This window comes from Cryphonectria parasitica (assembly GCF_011745365.1).
Source record: "Cryphonectria parasitica EP155 unplaced genomic scaffold M406scaffold_3, whole genome shotgun sequence".
NCBI lineage: Eukaryota > Fungi > Ascomycota > Sordariomycetes > Diaporthales > Cryphonectriaceae > Cryphonectria > Cryphonectria parasitica.
The window spans coordinates 2920558-2941175 of NW_024468911.1; the positions used below are offsets into that span (position 1 = coordinate 2920558).

The following is a 20618-nucleotide window of genomic DNA, read 5'->3' on the forward strand; positions in this document are numbered from 1 at the left end:
ATGTTTGAATCGCATCCTAAGAGGAGGGCTGACAGCGCGTCTACCCGCAAATATGCAGTCGCAAAGCGAGGGAACCGCCGCTGGCTAACCGAACCTACATGGCTGGTGGGACGGGAATGCGCCGGACGAGTGGGACCTCGGACTGCCCCCGAAGTCCCAGTCTCGGCAGACGGGCAGAACTTCCTGATGCAGTCTCATCAGCATGAAGATTTTGCGTGTCCACATGTCCATGAGATGCAGGTGGCCGCATTCAGCGGGAAACCAATCCTCTGCTAGACGACCTTTGGGTTAATGAGATGGAGAGGCACGCAGCTGGTCGGTACAGGTCTCGTTCGAGCCACTGGTGACACCTTGTCTGATTTCCCTTCTACTCGATACGTCAATCCGTGGCGTGGAAGGCTCACCACGTCATCAGTACATTTCTGAGAGGCTTGTAGTTTGGAAAGATCGTTTCCGCATCTGCGCAGCTTGGTTCCCACGTCTAGGAGGATCCAGTCTTTCAGTTTCGTGCAACGACGGGCGCCACTGCACTGCATATTCCTTGGGCAACTTACCGGCGCCGGTTGCTCGAATATGGTCCTCCAATGAAGAGTCAAAGGATCCAGCCTTCAGTTCCCTCCATTTCCAAAGCTTGTTGTTCATGCTTCAGGAGGTCTGCATGCTTGGGGTAACCCAGCAGGCATCCACACCTGCAGTGGACCTGGGTTGCTATGCAGGGCCACCCCCGCCTGTCAGTATGAGTACCCTAGGAACGATGAATGATTTCCTGCAACGCTGGTCTGAGGTGTGTTGTTTCATTTTCAGTCTGCCCATTTTCAAGCCGTAATGGAACTTACAGTCATCTGTTCGTACCGGCAATACCTTCGGCACTGATTTATCGCCTTTGCATAATAGACAACTAAACTACGCTTGAACATTTAGCAGCTGAACTCCTTCATTTCCTTCACGGGGAAGAGACAGACCTGGTCCCAGAGAATCTGATGGTGGTTTGATCAATTGAACTCACCATGCTATTCTTCCACCTTACGTTTTTGTCCTTCCAGCTTGTGCAAATCACTAGTACATCAGGGACTCAAGAAGGTGGAACTGAACAGAAATTCAACGGAAGACGGCCGTTCACCTGTCACCGGCTGCTATGTGCCCAGCATGGCTCCTTCCGAGGCTGTTGCAGATTTTCGGTCTCAATAGTGGTTCTGTAATTGCATGGCTGTGCTCGAACTGTTATGATGTCAGTGATGTTGTACCAAGTGGGAAGCGGGCGCGCAAGGTGACACATGGGCCGAGAGCCTTGTGTGACTTTCCATAGCCGCGATCCCAATACAGCCCGATCAAATGAGGGGCAAAATGGATGTGAACTTGAACTCTGGCTTGATTCCCCGACCTTTGCGGCCCCACTATCTCGGAGTGACCACCCTACCTGTGCATACAACGATCTCAGGGTTGCAGTACTGCTAGGACATGCGGTCCGAAGAGATTCCCCCTCTTTTGGATGTGACCCGGTCTCGAACTGTCAGCGGCCCGAAGGGGGCGATGGAAGATGCAGTGATTACCGCCTACTGGTCAGAGATCCCATGCTGGCGCACAATAAACATAGTCAGGGAGCTGCCCAGCTGTACCCTCCACCAGTCCTTTCCCAGTTCCCAGCCCTAATTCAGCCGGAGCTGCGAGGCCGGTGACGAACAGTCTTCTGCTGTTTCGTCTGCAACGCCGCCTTGATTCAGAACCACAACCCTCCAGCACTGGACCTCAAGTGATGTGAAATAAAAAAGAGACAGGCAGGGCACCTATTGAATCCCTCGCTGCGGCTCACAAGCGAAGTACCTGGCACCTGCTGCTTATACCGTCGAAAATGCAGGTGTTGTCGACAGGTATATACTGTTTAGTGATGATCTTAATTATCTCCTGGGCCACCATGCCACCGGTCAAGGCGGATGTGTTGTGTAGTTCTCCGCCACCAGCACGGGCAACCTCCTCAGCAACCTTGACCACTCGTCCATTCTTCGCGGCATCTGGAACAATATCTCCGATGGTCTTCACAATCTCTTCTGTGGAGGCCTGGGGATTGTGTGACGTCGCAAACAGAGCAAGGTAGATGGGGATCAGCGAAAGGGGCGACATCGTGACCTCCGCATTTGCGTCCTGAGCCAGTTGCTCTCCTGCATTGGGAGTCAATCTCATGTGACCCTTACCTACCGCACGACCTGCAGAACTGAGAATGAAGCCCAGCGGGGTGGTGACACTTACCTGCAACCCTTGCCAGACGATCAGCGTCCGCACCACCATTATTGACAAGCTTGACGAAGGCAGCGTTCTTGCAAAAGAGCTCCACCTCATCAGGATCGACGTTCTCGCCACCTGGAGACTGCCTGACTGTTTCGAGCACCTCGGCAACGTCCCGCCGAGCCCTATTCTTGTATATATTTTGGAGTTGGATGTAGACCTTGGACTGTGCCTTCATGTCTGGTACGTTGCCAGGCAGTGGCAAACTACCGTGCTTCTCATGGAACCTCTTGACCGCGTCGGCGATGATCCAGAAGCTCGATTGTTGCTCAATCTAGACAAGCTCACATTAGCACCTCAAGATTAAACCACTGTAACACTCCGTGGCCGACAAATGGGGAAAGGACCCACCGGATCATCGTGAGTGTACTCAAACACTTCTTTCAGACTTAATGGTATGCTGGGCGGCACTACCGTCTTAACTACGGCGGCGACCGCCTCGTCAAAGTTCTCTTCGCCACCTTCTGGGTTGTTGGTCCTTGCCCCAGCTGCAACCATCTTCCTGAACGCCGTCTTCTCGGCATATTTCCTTGGATAGTCTCCATGAACATCCTTCCACTTTCCCAGAAAGTACAGCAAGATGACCACGTATGGTAAGTGTCCATGCTCATGGTTGTCCATAGCGTCAATATCCTCCGTCAGGTCAGTGGCGAAAGTCTGCAGCTCGGGCCATGGTGAGAGCAGTCGCAGATCAGTTGTGGCGGTTTCGTCTGGGTGTGTGTCGACGATGGGAAAACTGCCAGGTAGGCCTACTCGAAAGTACGAGTAGAGGCCTGCGGAGTGGACGGCAACCAACGGTGTGAGGTGCTCGCTGCCGTAGTCTTCGAGGACCTTCAAATCATCTGGACGGATGGGGAAAGTGTAGACGATCATGGTGAAAGTCGGCACCTCAGAGAGCACCTTGCCCAGGTCCAACGACTCCTATACCCGTGTCTTGGTCAGCCAGATGCATCGTGGAAATGCCATGCTTCAAGACACGAAAAGAGACTGACTTGGTTCTTAGGAAACCAGTCACCTTGGACCTCCGGGTTCAGCTCTAGCAGGAGCTCTGCGCAAGACTGTGCCCTTGGCTTGCCCACAGAAGCCTCGTCGAGGAAGAAGTTGATGCCAAGATCAGCCTCAGTGGTGACAGCGTCATCAATGATCGTGAAGCGACCAATACCTGCGAACTCTTAGCAACCCCTTGTCTCGCTTATAGCATTGGGAAGTGACGTACCGGGCAGAACCAGATTTTTGAGCGTCTCTACTCCTACAGTGCCCGCGCCCGTGTTGAAGAGGAGGATGTTTGCGGACTCAAGTGCTGCTTGGCCGCTTGCAGCCCACAGACGAAGCTGTCGATCATACTTCTTCTCCTTGTCAGACGGTCCGTGGAGTATGGGCGGCGTTTGAGTCGCCACGACTTCTGTCATTTTGAGTGCCGTTGAGACTGCCGAGAGGTTCGACTTCCCAGAAGTGTTGCGTGGATTGAGGGGAGTATTCTGAATCCCAGGCTCTTCCTTCCCTCGCCTGCGTTCTTGAAAGGGCTACTAAGCAGCTTCGACCGGTGTCTTGGTAAGAAGAAGTCAAACGATAGTGATCCTGGGAAGGTGCAAGAAGCTCTGTGTGGAAGGTGCCCCACAACTTCCCCTCCACAAGCATAAGCTGGTTATGTAATCATACCTACTGAAGATTGTTCTTTCACTGCTTTCGAATTTCACCATGATTGCACACTGTCCTCTTTTTTTTCTTCTTTCTTCCCCTAGACATATGATACCCTGTGAGTGACTCTGATGGCTTTCTGACAAGATCCACAACGATGGATTACACATTTCGCTGCAACGACACTCATTGTCGGGCGGAGCTGCGTCAGCAAGCCCTGGTGACATCCTGCAAGTAAGTACACATGAAATAAGCTGTGCTTCACCAGCATGCTCAATACCCACACGAACTTGTCCACTGACTGTGTCTTCTGTGTAGCCATATCATCTGCGTTGACTGTGGCAACAGTGCTGGACTCAATGGTCCCTCTCCTGACCACCGCAACTGCCCACTCTGTGGAACACACCTCCCTAGACCAGACGATGTCTATGTTACCATGCTGAATCCCACAGAGGAATTCAAGACAAGAGCCCTGACTGGACTCGACCCAGATTCCATCATGGAGTGTGCAGGGCGTGCTCTGAAGTTCTGGTCATTGCAAATGACGCATGATCTGTTTGTGACTCTACTGGCAGCCAGGCTATTACCTGTCCTGAGGCCATGCTGACTAGCGTGGTGGTCCAGGACCTGGGAAAGCCACAGATTCAAGACCTTGAGAGATCGTTACGCTTTTCTGCAAGATTCAGTTGACGCAGAAATAAAAGATGCTAATTCTAAAATGACAAGCCTGCACAGCACGATTGCCAGTGAGCCTTGGCCCACTCATGGTAGAACACCAACGACTTATGCTGAATCATCGCAGGCATGTCTCTAGACCAAGAGTCACTCCAAAAGAAGTACAATGATCTCTGTCGGGCATACAGAGAAAAAAACCATAAATTATCGCAGACGCAGGAGCTGTACGACAAGCTCAAGCGTAAGGCAATGCTTGGCCACATACAGGATGCTGCATCTGATGCTGTTGACACGTCTCTGTATGGCTCAAACTGGGGGAGACCCCAAAGGCCCTATCAACAGCAATTGAGAACATCTCATATGGCCAGTCAATATGGCAACGGGCTGAATTCCCAGGTTTCGGTGTCTACCTCGCCCCCAGTGGGCCCACCAGATATCCCAAATTTGGCCTGGGCAAGGCCAACATCTTCGCATGGTATGTTGAGGCATCACAGAGACCCAAGATACCAAGGTTGCTGAAATTTGATAGTTGATGTGCCTGTGACGTCTTCAAACAATGGACAGCACCCAGGTACAGATGGCATGGGCTCTCCCGCAGGGCCGGGATTCATTGCTGGAGATCCAGCGGCCCTGCACGGCTTAGGCAGGACTCGACAGCCTATGCGAGAGTTACATCGCAACCAGCGTAGCAATGCTGACGCCTTCCGTGGAGTCGGGTTGAGTTCCCATGTGAAGACCAGCCAAGGACCTGTGGTGGTTGGTGCCGTTGTTTCCCCTGTGCGACCACGTGGTAGGAGGCTCCATTTCCTGACCTGTTTGGCCGAGACTCTACTGATCTTTTCGGCAGTCCATCGTTCAGGCGCCCCGTTGTTTGGTGACATCGCGCGAGGTTCCCACGGCATTGGTGGCAACTTTCCATCCTGAGCTGGAAGTTTGAATGACAAGGAGGTGCTCATACTGAAGCGTGCCGGCTTTACTGTTATGGCGGCTTGTGATTTAGGTACACTGACCAGATTGCTGGCTTGAAGATCATGATGTTTTGCAAAGCTTTCGGGGCCTTGCGTTGTAGCAGCTCAGGCACGAACGCGCCTGTCTCGCTACACTCGGTCTATCAGTGCTATTACAGCGTAATTGTCCAAGGCTTGACCGTGGTCGTTATCATGGGTCCGTATTCGAGCACGAAGATGGGTTCTTTGTCGCTTATCTGACTGTCAATTATCCCCGTCTTTGCAACAAAGCAAAGGTACGAACAATGGTGATTGTATTCACAATGAAAGAGGCATTAAATGAATCGCAGCGGCCATGGAGTCGGACAGCTCATCTGTTACCTAACGAGAGGAGGCCGAGTAAGCCCCTTATATCTAGTTACGAGGACCCGTCAGCTTCGTCGCCACTTACCAAGTGTAGCTGTGAGTTTGTTCTGAATAAGGGATGTCTTGGAGGGTTTTCATCTTCTCTTTTATCAGTCTCGAATTGCTCCAACGTGCACTGCCATGCTTCCCCTCAAGACCGGGCTCGCTCTCCGGGAGCCGATCTATCTTGGGTCAGCCTCACCAGCCGATACAAATGGGTGGTCGTTGTCTGGGCTGGACCATGCCCCCCGACGCCTCGCCCAGTCGACCCGCTGGTGCTCTCCTTCTTCTCATGGTGCCATCGATGCTGTGTGGTCGAATGCGGAACCCACGGCCATAAGCTGCGGGAGACTCCCCTTTGCCTTGGCACGGCTGTATAAGCGAGTCGAGAAGACTCCTCCGCAGCTGAGGAAGAGACAAGCCGTTTCAGGCCTTAGAGATCACATCTCCGAGCTTGTGAACATTAATGTGGACGTAGCACTTGATCCGTCCTTTCAGTTCAATGGAAAAGCCCTCGAGGTGAGCCTTGGCTACTCGCCTTCCCTCCTTCCTTCTTCCAACCTTTCTCTCTTCCCTGCCGAGAGACGTCTCCAAAGCTTCTGCCTTCCTCCCGTGCGCCACCCCTTCCCCCGTGCCCGCCTGTCTTGGCCTGGAAGGCCTCAGCCTCATTCTACAGACCGTATCCTAGCAGCATATCACACCGTGTCCTCGCGCTCGCCAAAGCGTCGTGGAAACAACGGGAGAAGAGGTAGGAGGTACAGAGGGAAGAAGATACCCTTGCTGCCTACCGTCTTCGAAGAGGCTTCAGAGGTACTCCGTGGGAATAGATTTTCCTTCGTTGATCACAAACCTGACCGGCGGCTCCGAGTCGGTAAGGTGAGCTCGCCGGCTAACATCCCGGACTTTCCAAGCCCACGCAGCGCACACGCCCACCAGCTCATGGAGGATAACAGCCAACTGCAGACGGACAACCGCGAGCTGAACTCGGCTCTCCACGATGCGATCTCGCAGCGCGTTGTTGTGACCGAGGAGCTCCAGAACCTAAAAAAACACCACGCGGTTATGGAGGAGACGCTGAAGACCCTGTGGACACTGGTCAAGGAGGACATTTCGGAATTCCAGGACATAACCACCATGGCAGAGATCCAGGACCAGGTCTACAAAATCTCGCGCTTGCAAGTCCAAAATGCTGTTGTTACGCAACGTCCCGAGGGACAAGAGGAGCCAGATACTGACCAAAAGGCGAGGCCCACTTCTCTTGAGCGGAAGCTTGCTCAGCGAGATGTCTTCCTCGAGCACTACAAGAGGGCCGAGGCTCTTTCGCGTCGCAAAGCGGAGAGGCTGACTCAAGAAAACCAGCAGCTCAGAACCCAGCTCGACAAGGCCGAGCAGGAGCGGAAGGGCCTGCAATTGAGTCTGAGTACGACTGAGAAGAGGCTGACATGGGTCGAGCAGCATTTCCCCTCCTCGGATAGACAAGATCTGGCGCCGCGCGATCCATCCGCTCAACAACAACAGCAGATTTGGATATAATGTTCCCGGAATTTTGCTGTTTCAAGCACATCTCGTACATATACATATATGAAGAGCCTGTATGCTCGTGTATCAGTCATATATCCAGTTAGTTACTGGCAAGGATTAAGTACCTTGTTGCGCAATCACGAAAATTCAACACAAACTTGCATGTTCAGCTAAACCCTCCTCTGTACATCTCCCGAGAGCCTGTGACATGAAAGCTTCACCCCTGGTATCCGGGATCCATTCTCGGGCGATGATGCTCCATGACGTATCCGTGGTCCTCAGGAAGGTGGTCATGATATATCAAATTGAAACAACGCCATGCTGGTACACAGTAGCTGAAGGCGAGGTGGTGCGGGGGTGATTCGGGGATACTGTGTACAGCACGCAGTTAGTCAAGGTAAGGGGGGCTTACGTGGGCCTCGTCGCAGATTTGGGGTGCCACGCAAAAAGGTGGCAAGACCGAGGCGACTTTTTTTTTTCCACTGGGGGGAAAGTAGGGTGCTTGGATTTCCAATAGTCTGTGACAATGCTGTGCACAAATAGCTGCAAGGGATGACCTGCAGTGGCCTGGTCTATTGAAAACGTCAAAAGGTAAGTCGAAAGGCGTCAAGGAGAAATTGAATACCAAGGCCTTTGCCAAGTTGCCACAAGTGCAGTAGACTGACAGTGGTGTGGAAACTAAGAATAGCAGTGGAGCCAGGGGGGCGTTCCCGTCCTGCCCAGGCGGCCGTTTCCAGGCTGGCCAGGGAAAAGACGACCCATGAAAAGAGATGCAGGCTAGGCGGGTAAGCAAGGGATGCACTGTTTTCGACGCCCCAGACCAGGCACTCTTGGCACTGGACGGCTATCTGGAACCCCCCACGAGCACGCTGGTGCACAGTAGAAGCCAACCGACATTTCCATGTGCCAATTCCCTCGTAACCAAACCTCGAAGATCCTGCCTCCTCCCAAAACCTGGGCTCTCATCCCGACCATGCCTAATCCATTCGACCCCTTCCCTCGTTAATCGATGCGAACGTATCACCATTTTTTAAGACATTGCAATTCTTTTTTATCACTCGCTACGATAATCCGACTTTTACCCACCACCCAATTCATCTCAAACCTGCTTTGCATCGGCGCGTCCCCTCGTTCTGCGCGGCGAGCAAGGCATTTCCGTTTCTAGTGATCCATTTTACCGTTCTTATCGTGCCTATTCTCGCTTGTCCTCCCCCCCCCCCTCTCGACCGACCACGAAGGTGTCACGATTCCGAGGCGACGTCACAAATATTCCATCTTTATCTTCGATTCACCATCATTGATTTCGTAATACGTCTCGATTCCGTCCTCACGAGGGCGATCGCGCTCTCCGACGTCGATAACGAGATCATTCGAGAGACATACGATCGATAGTTGATTCAAACCTTGACCCGTACTTGACGGAAAAGGCCACCGTCACGACGTCCCGATGGGCAAGAAATGTGCGCAATTTATCCATTCCACGACCGTTTTCTAAGAACAACGATGGCTGATGTTCCATGTATACAGGGAGATGGGGAGTCGTTCTCGATGCTGGCTCTTCAGGGACTCGACTGCACATATACAAATGGAAGGACCCCGCAAAGGCTAGAAAACATGCTTTGGAGGAAGAACTGCACAGCCTGCCGAAACTGGTGACAGAGAAGAAATGGACTAAGAAGATCAAACCAGGCGTGTCGACATTTGGGGAGAACCCAACAGCCGTTGGCGACGACCATCTCAAGGGCCTCGTCGACCACGCCCTCGGCGTAATTCCCAAGGACCAGATCGAGGACACGCCCATCTTTTTGATGGCGACTGCTGGCATGCGACTTCTCCCCAAGGTACAACAATCGGCCTTGACACGCGAGATCTGTTCCTACCTCAAAAGCACTACCGACTTCTCTCTGCCTGACTGCGACTTGCACATTCAGATCATCCCGGGCGAGACAGAGGGACTGTATGGTTGGATAGCATCGAATTACCTGCTGGGCGGCTTCGACCACCCGGAGGAGCACAACCATGGAAAAGGACACAACACCTACGGATTTTTGGACATGGGTGGCGCCTCGGCACAGATCGCCTTCGCCCCGAATGCGACAGAGGCTGCGAAGCATGCCAACGACCTGAAGCTGTTGCGCATGCGGACCCTGGACGGGCAGCGATCCGAGTACAAAGTCTTCACAGCGACTTGGCTCGGATTTGGCGTCAACCAGGCTCGCGAGTCTTATGTCAAGAAGCTGATCGATACGTACGATCCTGATGCCCAAGAGATCCCCGATCCGTGCTTGCCCAAGGGTCTGCGTACCACGACGTCGGGTGAATTACTGGAGCCTGGCCATTCGACGGGCTTGACACTACTCGGGACCGGTGACTTTACCAGCTGCTTGAAGCAGACATATCCCCTACTTGGAAAGGACGCCCCCTGCTTGGATGAGCCTTGTCTATTAAACGGCCAACATGTCCCCGCCATCGATTTTGATGTCAATCACTTCATCGGAGTTTCCGAGTACTGGCATACGACGCATGGTGTCTTTGGCAAGGGCGACATGGCTTACGACTTGAAGACGTATCAGGGCAAGGTCGAGGAATTTTGCACGAACAATTGGGACACGATCGTCAGCAAAGTGGACTCGGCAAAGAAAAAAGACAACGTCAAGGAAGCGCAGGAGGCATGCTTCAAGGCTTCTTGGCTGATCAACGTCATGCACGATGGCATTGGCATTCCGCGCTTGGGGCTCGAGCAGCCACCGAGTGTGAATGCTTCAAAGGGTGCCCTAGAAGACGCGAAAGAGAAGGGCTTCCTGGACCCATTCCAGCCAGTAGACAAGATTGACGGCATCGAGGTCAGTTGGACGCTGGGTCCGATGGTTCTTTACGCCGCAGGTCAAATCCCGCCCAGATCTAGCGATTACCTCCCCGTTGGGTTCGGCAGCAACACGCTGGAGGTCCCGGCCGACTTCAACTACGCAGGGTCTAAGTGGAAGGAGGATGATGACGACGATGACTGGGACGATACGCTGGAAGACCTGGTCGATCATGCAAAGCCGAGCAAGTTCTCGACCTTCTTGTTCTTCGTCTTGGTCCTGGCGGTTCTGGCCTACTTCCTCCGGAGGAAGGAACGTCGCATGCGATTGATGAGCAAGATCGACAGCTTCACTGGCCGATCTAGGAAGCCCGGCAGTCCACGGAAACCAGCACGGGGGCTCGCCGGGCTTACGAACAAGCTTTTCGGCAGATCCATAGCCCATTATGAACGCATCGCCGAAGAGGGCGAAGCGAGCCAATTCGAATTGGGCGACGTCGACTCAGACGAGAACGATCACTCGGACGGGTCAGAGGAGTCGAGATTTGGCCGGACATCGGGGCTTGCCACTCCTAAGCTGAACGACCGATTCGACACCAGCTCTGCGCTTGACAGGGAGGGGTTGTTTGTCCGCACAGAAAGCCGCGACTCGTTGAGGCTTCCACCAAGCATGTCGAATGCGGGAAGACGGTCTCGAACTGGTAGTCCCGCGAGAAAGAGCCCACTGGCGACAGCATGAGAAGAGAGAAGAGAAAGAGAGAGAGAGAGAGAGAGCACTGGACTCTCATCTCCTGTCCCTTCTGGAGAAATGACGAAAAGATACCACTTCTATTATGATTTTTAATGTACCACTTACAGGATTATTTATTTTCTTCCCTGGCGTGAGAATATACGAATTTAAATTTCTCCAACCCTGGGAAGGACTCGATTCGCGCCTGCGTCTCTGACCAACGCTGGAAAACAGTTTCTGGAAATTTTTTAATTTTTTTTTCCCCCTGTCAAGGGGCTTTAGAGGGATTGTCTGACTTAACTTGAGAAGCATGGTGACATGGAGTATCGATAGATCTTTTGGGCTCTGCAGACCTTTGACTGATCAGCGCCATCAAATACGGTGTGATTGAATTTTACTACCTTTTCCCTCTTCTTGGCTCCTGCACCTCTTCTCCTAGGTACGGGATATACTAGCTACGATTCTCTGACTTGCCACATGATCACCATCTCTTGCTAGCATCGTGTCTTGATATGCCCTTTGTGACCTGCATGCCGCCTTTCCTACTCTGATTTGCTCGCTCTGTTGTCGCAATAGATACCACCCCAGCTTGGCTCCACTGCCCACCTTTATTCAGTCGATAGGATGTCGTGAGAGGGGAGAGGTCAGCTTATGCCCACCAACGCTGACAATTCCAGTAACTGACTCTCCTCCCTTGATATGCTACCAGACTTTTTCCTTCTTTTCCCCTCCCCCTCCCCCCTGCTATCTATCTAGCGCGGAGCAAGACTGCCACAAAGACGTAGCTTCATACACGCCTTGTCCACCCACCCATGCACACAAATGCACTTGCGAAATCGGGGCACTAATGACCACACCACATAAGCGCCCACAGTACAAGACTGTCACGGGGTCATGTCGATCACATCTCACTGCGTTGATGCTATAGGGGCCGGGGGAGGGTGATTCCAAAGACGGCACGTCGATAAGGGTGACGACTCCCCTCTTCTTTAGGTAGCCCACGATCCTGGGCAGGCAGGGACAACTAAGCTAGCCAGCCCGCTCGCCTGCCAGCCTGCTGTGTGTATGACAAAAAGAACAACAGGAGGAGGATGGGGAGAGACGTTGTGACGCTGGTGTCAGCATACATGCAGTCATTACCGCCCCGACACCTTTCATTATTCGTCCCGCTCAAGGAATCCCGGGTCCGTTCGCACCCTACTCTCGAACTTGCGCCACCAGTCCTCGAAGGCGCGCAGGGGCACGACCTCGACCTGACCCGCCTGCCCAGAGAAGCTAGACAGGAAGTTGAAGGCATTCTTAATGATCCTCTGCGCGAGCACGAGCGTGCTTGGCTGGGTCCTTCCAGCTCCGGACCCCGCCGGCACGAGCGCGAGGGAACTCCCAGGCGGGGAGGAGGAGGAGGCCTTGGCCGCGTTCAGCCCCTCGATCCTGGCACCTACGGAGGCGCCATCCTCTATACTGACTCCCAGGATGACCTGGCCCGACGGCGACGACGCCTCGTTGAGCTTGAAGATGGCCGACTCCTTGCCGGGCCCCACGCCGCCGAGGAACCTCGAGTTTGGGGCGGTCTGCCCCTGTGCTGGGTTCGGCGGCGTGACGAGGTAGATGGCGGCTGCTGTGTTCTCCGGGAGAATGATGCCCGGCAGCAGGAAGATGACGACGTGGGAGAAGGGCTTCTGACCTGTTGGGATTGAGTAGACGAAGGAGGTAGGCGTGGGTGTCTCAGTGGGTTGTGTGATGACTGGTAGCCCAGCTGGGACGAGGCCGAAGAGGGGCTGGGCCATGGTTTTGGTTGGTTGGTCGAGCGAGTGAGGAAGTGAGCGCTGGGCAGGGCTGGAGGATAAAGATTAGCGCGAATATTGAGAAGAGAGAGAGCCTGTGTTGTGTCGGCTGTATTGAAAGCCAAGGCCAATGAGATGTGTTGAGCAGCCCTATCGGGAGAGATGTCCTAACCAGGCAAAGATGCTTGCAAGTGGGTGTGGATGACGAATTGTGGACTGAAGTTCGAGACCCCTTCCCCTCAGCGTCTGGTGTTGACTCGCTGTAACTAATAGATATAATAGATCAGCTCGGATCAAGGCATAAGAGTGAGGTCATCCCAATCCGACATGGCTTAGGTGTGGTGCAGATAAAAGTCCCAGAGAAGGAGTCACTACCCTTGTTGTTTTTGTAAGCGTTCTTGTTGCTGCTGTCCTCGGCTAGCGTGTCTGGATTGAGATTCTTGGGATGACACCAAGTTGTTTAGAGAAGTGGTGGAGCTTGGCCAATAGTTATCAGCCAAGTCCACTTGCTGATGGGCTTGAGAGGTAGCAGGTCGTAAGACTTTGATGTTGTGCGCTGTCACTTTTTCTTTTCTGCCTCAATCATGTCGGTGCCGTAATCTCGCTGCTGCCGTGTACGAGGATGACATCAAACTTGCATTCCACTGCAGCTTCCACAGTCCCTCAATCCTCATCCAACGGGAAAGTGGTGTGGTGATGCCAAGGACCTAATTAATCCATTTCTAGAAGAAGCGAGAACCTTTGGGAGCAACAACCAACCCCACTACGGCTGCCCCGTTCCGTACAGTAGCCTGACAATCCCTGCTTCAGAACGCTGCCCTGTAAATCCTTCAGAAGTCACCTGGTCATGTAGCTTCTCTGATCCCAAGTTGGTTACCTTCTCGTACAATAAACTGATTTACAAGGGTTATAAGACAATTGTATGTTAGCCCCGCATGCAATATGCCATCTCTCTCTCTCTCTTCCTGGAATGCCTTTCTTGCGGCATGTACTATAGTAGCTTTCACTGCATTGTACGCCAACACCTTTTGTGACTATGCAGCCTCTTTGCACAAGGGCACCATGTACAGCGGATAAGCATACTGCTCTTTCTTTGTTGTTGCAAGATGGCATGAAATAGGTGTCAAGTGTGCATTGGCCTGTCACACAAACATCAATAATCTGTATGTACATGAAGAGAGGGGGCGCTTTCACTACCCGTATTTCTTATTTAGGTGTCTATTTATTATTTTCATGAATCATGAACGGGCATGCAGTGGCACGGATCACCATCATCACCATTATCATCCATACATCCATCCATCGGCGAACCAAAATGGGGTTATCCAGCCTTGCTCAAAAACGAGGATGGACACTCCCTCGTCTCCCCCTAAAAGCCCAAGGGCGGTTGTCACCTGAATGCCCAGAGCGGCAGTCGACATATGAAAGGTAGACCAGGAAAGCAACGGGGTATTTGCGGTGTGCTACCTTCGTCTCGGGTTGAGAGGTGTCTCACTCATACAGCCTTGAGCAACAGCACTGGCAAACGGTGGCACCCGAGGGAGCAAGCATGGGCTGTGCTGGGGGGAGGGAGATCAAAGTAGTGTGTGTGTGTGTGTGTGTGTGTACAAGAGAGAGGGGGAAGGGTGAGGGGTGGTGATCGTGCCATTGTGTACATGGCCAGTAGTAGCACAGGTACATTCTCTGCCAAGTGACGACTGATCTTGATGCGACATGCGGCTCCGCCTCACCATTTCTTACACACCTCTGCCAGATGGTTCAGAAAGCTTATGACGATCTTCATAGTATTATACAGTACACTGGGCCTGGCCTGGCCTATTTATGCATGTGACGGATAATAGAATTAGGCTTGGAACAAAAACCCTTCATAATTCAGAGTCCACACGGGCAAGTGAGCATGCCCGCATATTGTGGATAAAGAGTAATACGGCGGAGATAAATACGCAGGGTATGGATTGACAAGACATCCTGGAGGTGGCTAAATGTTGGCCGAGATCTCATCCCCCCCCCCCCCCCCCGGGGGCCCCCCGGGGACCGCAAGTGAGAAAGCAAGTGATCCCACCAGCGCTTTAGGAAAGGCTTCAGATTTAAAAAGCATTAGTCCCTCAAAACAGGGGCCCACGTTAAGAGATTTGCCACGTGAAGAACCTCACTGATGTGCTTGGAGAGATATAAGCAGAGAAAGAAGAGCCAAAACAGAAAAATTGCTTGGGGGCTGGGCGGGATTAGGTATGGTAAGTCGAGGGTAACGTGTGGGACGTCCATCTTATGCCAACAGGTAGCCGCAATACTATCGGAATAAATGAGGTGAGCATCTTGATGCCGGCCAGTCTTGGCTCCCGTCTATAAAGAGGCTTTGCTACTTTTATGCGATCCATCCGTAATTTCCTGTAGCTCTAGTTTCTTTCCTCCCTCGTCTCTCCCTTTCTCCCACTAATAGCGTGCTGTTGGTACTGCATGATCCATCAGAGCCTTGGTGTTCAAACAAATCTTGCGTAGAAGCCCAGACATCGAACCATCACCAAGACAAATTATGGCTGACGCGGGAGGAACAATGGCGACGAGCCGCCTCACGAGCAGGGACCTGCTGGATCGTTGTGATGGGTAAGTCTCTGGATTTCCATCGATTCTCTGAACCCAATCGGTCCAGGACACACGCCGTTGTCAAGAATACCGTCCATGCCTGCGTGATCCTTGTTCTCCATCGGGCGCCATTATTAGGTTGACTCTTGAGTCAACCTCTTTCTGCCCACCTGCATTCTCGTGCGACATCGGAAGGAAAAGGCGTCAGTCACGGAAGGCCAGAGTGTTGCCATGTAGGAAACAGCTGCAGCTCTCCTTCGCTCCATATAGTACGCGCCAGGCCTTATTTTTTTTTTTTTTTTTTTTTTTTAAAGTGTCGGTAGCTCACGGAACTGACTGTACATTGCAGTTTCCCCCTGGTCGAAAGGGAGCCTGAGAGATACGCCAAGATGATGAATGATCTGTACACCGTCATCTGGGAAGACGAGAAGGGCACATTCCCGATCGGCTACATGTTGAGCAGCGTGTTTGAAGAGATCAAAAAGGTGCCAGCAAGCATCAGGGGAGAAATTGTCTTCAATCCTTATGACAGGACGGTCAAGATGTTCCATAGGCCAGCGACGGAACGGATGCGAACCGACCTCGTGGCTGCGACCACACATTATCTGCGGATGCACCGAACCTTCAAGATCCTTGGGAACTGGAGGAATGAGCTGTGGCCCGTGTATGGTCGCAGCGGAGAACTTTTGTTCAGCATGGAGCGGTCGTCGATGGGACTCTGGGGGTATATGCGGTATGGCATTCACCTCATTGCGTACGTACGCTGCCCGACAGCACCCCATGGGATCAAGCTCTGGGTACCAAAACGATCCAAGCTCAAGAATGCGTGGCCTGGTATGTTCGACAACACGGTGGCAGGTGGCCTGACGACAGGTGAAGAACCTTTGGAGTGCGTTATTCGCGAGGCCGACGAGGAAGCCAGTCTGCCCGAGTATATAATTCGCGAGCACGCAAAGCTGGCAGGTACCATCAGGTACATATACACGACCGAACAACGACCTGGTATTGATGACGGGTATATCTACCCTGAGTGTCAATGGGTATATGATGTGGAGCTACCTGACGATGTGGTCCCGGCCCCGAACGACGGGGAAGTTGAGTCGTTCAGTCTCTGCACGGTAGATGAGGTCAGAGAGCAACTCGCGGCAGGCCGGTGGAAGCCAAACTGTGCTGTCATTATCCTTGACTTCTTCATTCGCATGGGCATTCTCACCCCCGACAACGAGCCTGACTGCGATGAGATCGAAACACGTCTTCGTAGGAAGATGCCTTTCCCTGGAACTTTCGAAGAAGACGAATAAAAGTCATCAACTTCGACGATGACAAAGAGAGAAACACCCAGGAGGAAGAGGAGGAGGAGGCAGGCGAGTCTTCCTTGCGGATGTTTCGGGTGTCGGAGGGAGTAGTGATGAGAGAATGAGGCCCATGGCCTTTATAATATATCAGTTAAATTATTACAAGCAATTCGTTTCAGGTTTGCGTACTTACTGTTGGTCCGATGCGACGCTGGAAGCGGCGTGGTGAGAACCATACCTACCTAGTCCAAGGCTCTCTAAGTCTTGATCAGGAGGTATACGCTGTCCACACGCAGTGGGGTGAGCTTTGCATCAGGACCTTCCAGTGCCATGAGCAGGCCACCAAACGAGGCGTAGACTTTCCTGTTTTCGTCACATTCCTGTCAGTGAAAGCTTTAGGGGTGGAGGTCGATAGCGCAACGCACAGGGTCTTTGCCGCCTTGCCGTCCTCAAACTTGTAGATCTTGCCATGGCAGACGTAGTCGTAGCCATCAGCCAGGGTCTGCACGCCCCCTTTGCCAACATCGCGCCAGCCCCTCTCTTCGTCGACAGAACCATCCAAGCTCAGAGTCGATGCCACGCACACCTCAATGTTCTCGTCGGGGGAGATGGGCAGCAGCTCGGTGTTAATGTCCAGCTCCAGCTTGGTGAGGTTGTCGTGGGAGATGGCTGTGAGGCGCGCGGCACGGTCGTACTTCTTGTGGTCCTTGGCCGTGATGACGAAAGGCTCCTCGTAGAGCACGGCATCGTTGGTAGATTCGGCCATTGTGATGCAGCTAAAACGATGGGAGAATTCGATTTGGGAAGAGGTACAGGCAGCGTAACGCGTCAGGGTTTTGGCTTGGTGGTGTTGGGTTGGGACAAAAGCAAAAAGCTGACGAGGAAAACTTTCTACATAGGCGATCGCCTGCGGCTTGTGAGCGCGGCAGGCAGGCGGTAAGTTCACTGTAGCTCACTTGCACTTGGGGCAGCAGCTGCTGCTAGGTTAGTGCCGGCAGAATCACCCAGACCGCCTAAAGTTCTGGCATGGGACAAAATAAGCTCAATCTCGAGAATTCGGCCACAAGTCCTCACCCTTCAGCATATACCGGTCATACAAGCATCTTGCCATGTCTTTTCGAAAGAGAAATGCAGTGATATCTGCATCTTCTTCGCCTCAGGCTGCTCAGACTCGACCAGAGGCGCAACTTGCGCCAGGGCTGCGGCCATCGCCCCTCGACGGGCGGGTCACCACCTCTACAGGCACCGCGTCCCTGGACAGTATTCTTGCTGGACACGCCGGCCTGCCGCTTGGCTCGTCTCTTCTTATTGAGGAGCATGGGACGACAGACTTCTCGGGGACCCTGCTCAAATACTACGCTGCCGAGGGGCTCGTACAAGGCCATCAAGTACATGTTCTTGGTTATCCCGAAGTGTGGAAACACGAGTTGCCAGCCGTGTCTACCAGACAAAACATAAATCCCAAGAAAGCATCGGACCATACAGATGAGAAGATGAAGATTGCATGGAGGTACGAGAGCCTTGCTAGTAGGAATTCACATAGCAGTGGGCCAAAGGGTGCGTGCAAAGATTCCGGCTGCGAGCTAAATCACGATGAATCGGTTTTCTGACTGGTAGATAGACGTAGATGATGATATGAAGGCTGTCTTCTGCCATGCCTTTGACCTTACAAAGAGGCTCGCGGCGTCATCCATCGTGGGCACAATGTTCGCAACTCCGGCGGCCACCCCCATGAGCCCTGCCCTTGAGGCTAGAGAAACACCATCTGCGTTCAAGCTGTTCATCAAGGACTTGCAGCAAAAACTTCACGTTTCAGCTCCCTCAACGATTCACAGGGCAGTCATCCCTAATCTCTTGACACCATCACTCTACGCACCAAGTGCGTGTCAGCCGGTCGAGGTCCTACAATTCCTGCACGCCCTCAGGTCCTTGTTGCGCCAGTATCCTGGACAGCTGACGGCTCTCATCACGTTACCCGTCTCACTGTTTCCACGAACCAACGGCATGACAAGATGGACGGAACTCTTGTCGGATGGTGTTCTGGAGATGGTCCCGTTGCCACCAAAGCTCGGTGCCACTCCGCCATCGTCTGGAAGCGGCCCAAAAGTCCAGGATCAAAGTCAAGGCATCTTGAGGGTCCACAGCCTACCTGTGTTTCACGAGAGAGGAGGCGGTGGTGCCTCGAACAACCACTTCCGAGAGGACCTGTCATTTCACATGAGTAGCACGAAGGGTTTAGTTATCCAACCCTACGTACTGCCGCCAATGGAGGAGGAAGACCACACGGAGAAATCACCTGCAAGTACCGTCAAGGATGGAATCGAATTTTGAAGGCCTCAGGGCGTTGGCCTGATTTCCCAACGCCCTCTTCCAGCGAAATCCAGGCTCAAAACGAGACAAATCCTTTTCGACATGACACCGAGCTCTTGTGGATTTTATATGCCCTGCTCAAGAACCATTACAGTACTATGGGTCCATGTGGCAGCGTGAGCCAAGCGATACTAGCCCTAACCCTCGATCCCGGTACCCGCTTTTTCAACCAACTGCCCTGCCAACAAAAGCTGCAGGAATTTTCTCTGCACTTTTTCTTCCCTCTCGAAACGACAACATCTTTAACAGTGCAAGTAAGTCAACTCGAATTTCTTTCACAGCCACTCACATCCGTGCTTTCGAATGATTCAAACAACATCTACAATCTGTCAATCCCCTGAGATCATCAGTGACGAAACAATTTGTGTCAAAAATTATGACTCGCACCTCACCATCTGGCTCACTCAAAACCTCACATCTGAGCGAGCACTGAGCTGACGACACCCACAACAGACGCACTATTAATGAGAGTCGAAACTGCCCTTCAATGGCGGAACTCATCCGAATCTCCAAGGTGGGCGGCCGGTACCTCGTTTTCGAGGTAAAGGACGTAGCTACCCTCCGCCGCGAGCACTGCATCTGCGCTGTGTTCGTGGGGACCACGCCGCAGAACCCTAATCAGAACGTCTTCTCAGGGCTACCAATAGAGCTCCTCGCCGAGGAGGCCAAGCTGCTTGTGGACAAGGGTGCCGCGTTCATCGCAGACGATGCCACCTCTCACCTGACACCCATGGATGCGTCCACCAAGCAGGCGTATCTGCAGTCGCTCAAGACGAGACGGAGGATTTTCCAGCGTGCTGCGGACGAGGAGAAAGTGGAACTGCAAAAGATTGGGGAGAAAATGAAAGCAGCGAGCCTGGCAAAGAAGGCGGCCTCCGGTGCTACCAGAAATCGGGGAGACACTGGCCGGACTCCAGAGGTCAAAGAGGACGACCCGGAAGGAGAGGACGACTCAAAATCAGCTTCAGTAGACGCTGGAGACTCGTCATCCGCCGCCGACAACTCTCTCTTTGAGTCCTCTTCAGCCCCTAGGAAAACCGGCCCGTCCTTGCCTGGAGTGAGCACACTTGGCCGGCATATCACGCCCACGACCAGCGTAGACATCCTCGCAGACCCCCAGGCCCATCGTGTCTCTATCCAAACGCCCCGCGCTTACCCGCTGTACAAGCACCTAAACGCCGGAGGCTACTACATTACACCAGGTATCAGGTTTGGTGCTGACTACAGCGTGTATCCTGGTGACCCCTTTCGATATCATGCCCACTTTATGGCCACAAGTTTCGAGTGGGATGAGGAGATCACCGTGCTAGATCTCGTCACTGGAGGACGGCTAGGCACAGGTGTCAAGAAGGGGTTCCTTATCGGTGGCGAAGCTCCGTCTGAGGAGGCAGCACAGGGTGCTGGTAAAGACAGAGTCAGAGCTTTCACGATCGAGTGGGCGGCCATGTAGTAGTGGAAAGCGAGCACATTGCCGGATTACAAGAACGGGGGGATGAACAGACAAGAAAAGAAAGAAGAAACAAAGCAATGACGCCTCGCAGGTCTAAGCCCATGTTCTTATGTAATCACAATCGTCCTTGAATTGTG

The 20618-nt window shown here is 52.9% G+C and overlaps 9 protein-coding genes across 9 annotated transcripts; 6 read left to right on the plus strand and 3 right to left on the minus strand.

Moving 5' to 3' along the window:
- Positions 1-1806: 1806 nt before the first annotated feature.
- On the minus strand, positions 1807-3689 carry M406DRAFT_39084 (uncharacterized protein; the record flags this gene model as incomplete). Its single annotated transcript, XM_040924090.1, has 5 exons — positions 1807-2156; positions 2245-2554; positions 2632-3198; positions 3273-3442; positions 3497-3689. 5 exons carry the CDS (start codon positions 3687-3689, stop codon positions 1807-1809), a joined length of 1590 nt encoding a protein of 529 aa, XP_040778442.1.
- A 548-nt stretch (positions 3690-4237) lies between these two features.
- Positions 4238-4893, plus strand: M406DRAFT_27726 (uncharacterized protein; the record flags this gene model as incomplete). Its single annotated transcript, XM_040918307.1, has 3 exons — positions 4238-4507; positions 4568-4685; positions 4721-4893. Coding segments are annotated over 3 exons (561 nt in total), but the record flags the coding sequence as incomplete, so codon positions are not given.
- A 1193-nt stretch (positions 4894-6086) lies between these two features.
- On the plus strand, positions 6087-7478 carry M406DRAFT_69626 (uncharacterized protein; the record flags this gene model as incomplete). The annotated part of the gene is made up of 3 exons (XM_040925286.1): positions 6087-6693; positions 6773-6821; positions 6866-7478. The coding sequence occupies 3 exons, from the start codon at positions 6087-6089 to the stop codon at positions 7476-7478; spliced, it is 1269 nt and encodes a 422-aa protein (XP_040778444.1).
- A 1435-nt stretch (positions 7479-8913) lies between these two features.
- M406DRAFT_338242 (uncharacterized protein) lies at positions 8914-11008 on the plus strand (the record flags this gene model as incomplete). The annotated part of the gene is made up of 2 exons (XM_040921325.1): positions 8914-8926; positions 8994-11008. 2 exons carry the CDS (start codon positions 8914-8916, stop codon positions 11006-11008), a joined length of 2028 nt encoding a protein of 675 aa, XP_040778445.1.
- Positions 11009-12156: 1148 nt separating this feature from the next.
- On the minus strand, positions 12157-12786 carry M406DRAFT_252340 (uncharacterized protein; the record flags this gene model as incomplete). The annotated part of the gene is made up of 1 exon (XM_040916835.1): positions 12157-12786. The coding sequence occupies one exon, from the start codon at positions 12784-12786 to the stop codon at positions 12157-12159; it is 630 nt and encodes a 209-aa protein (XP_040778446.1).
- Positions 12787-15337: 2551 nt separating this feature from the next.
- M406DRAFT_338244 (uncharacterized protein) lies at positions 15338-16667 on the plus strand (the record flags this gene model as incomplete). Its single annotated transcript, XM_040921326.1, has 2 exons — positions 15338-15387; positions 15716-16667. The coding sequence occupies 2 exons, from the start codon at positions 15338-15340 to the stop codon at positions 16665-16667; spliced, it is 1002 nt and encodes a 333-aa protein (XP_040778447.1).
- A 251-nt stretch (positions 16668-16918) lies between these two features.
- On the minus strand, positions 16919-17427 carry M406DRAFT_338245 (RNA polymerase; the record flags this gene model as incomplete). Its single annotated transcript, XM_040921327.1, has 2 exons — positions 16919-17024; positions 17087-17427. The coding sequence occupies 2 exons, from the start codon at positions 17425-17427 to the stop codon at positions 16919-16921; spliced, it is 447 nt and encodes a 148-aa protein (XP_040778448.1).
- A 309-nt stretch (positions 17428-17736) lies between these two features.
- M406DRAFT_288559 (PAXNEB-domain-containing protein) lies at positions 17737-18992 on the plus strand (the record flags this gene model as incomplete). The annotated part of the gene is made up of 2 exons (XM_040918803.1): positions 17737-18218; positions 18283-18992. Exons 1-2 carry the CDS (start codon positions 17771-17773, stop codon positions 18990-18992), a joined length of 1158 nt encoding a protein of 385 aa, XP_040778449.1. The 5' UTR covers positions 17737-17770.
- Positions 18993-19485: 493 nt separating this feature from the next.
- Positions 19486-20598, plus strand: M406DRAFT_288564 (SEN34 subunit of tRNA-splicing endonuclease). The gene is made up of 2 exons (XM_040918804.1): positions 19486-19909; positions 20012-20598. The coding sequence occupies exons 1-2, from the start codon at positions 19519-19521 to the stop codon at positions 20479-20481; spliced, it is 861 nt and encodes a 286-aa protein (XP_040778450.1). The 5' UTR covers positions 19486-19518; the 3' UTR covers positions 20482-20598.
- The last annotated feature ends 20 nt before the right edge of the window (positions 20599-20618 follow it).

Bases quoted from the DNA above. Each gene is read 5' to 3' on its own strand.
- M406DRAFT_288564 (XM_040918804.1), top strand. From the start codon at position 19,519: ATGGCGGAACTCATCCGAATCTCCAAGGTGGGCGGCCGGTACCTCGTT. The intron at 19,910-20,011 runs GTGCTACCAGAA...TAGACGCTGGAG, and splicing joins GGCAAAGAAGGCGGCCTCCG to ACTCGTCATCCGCCGCCGAC.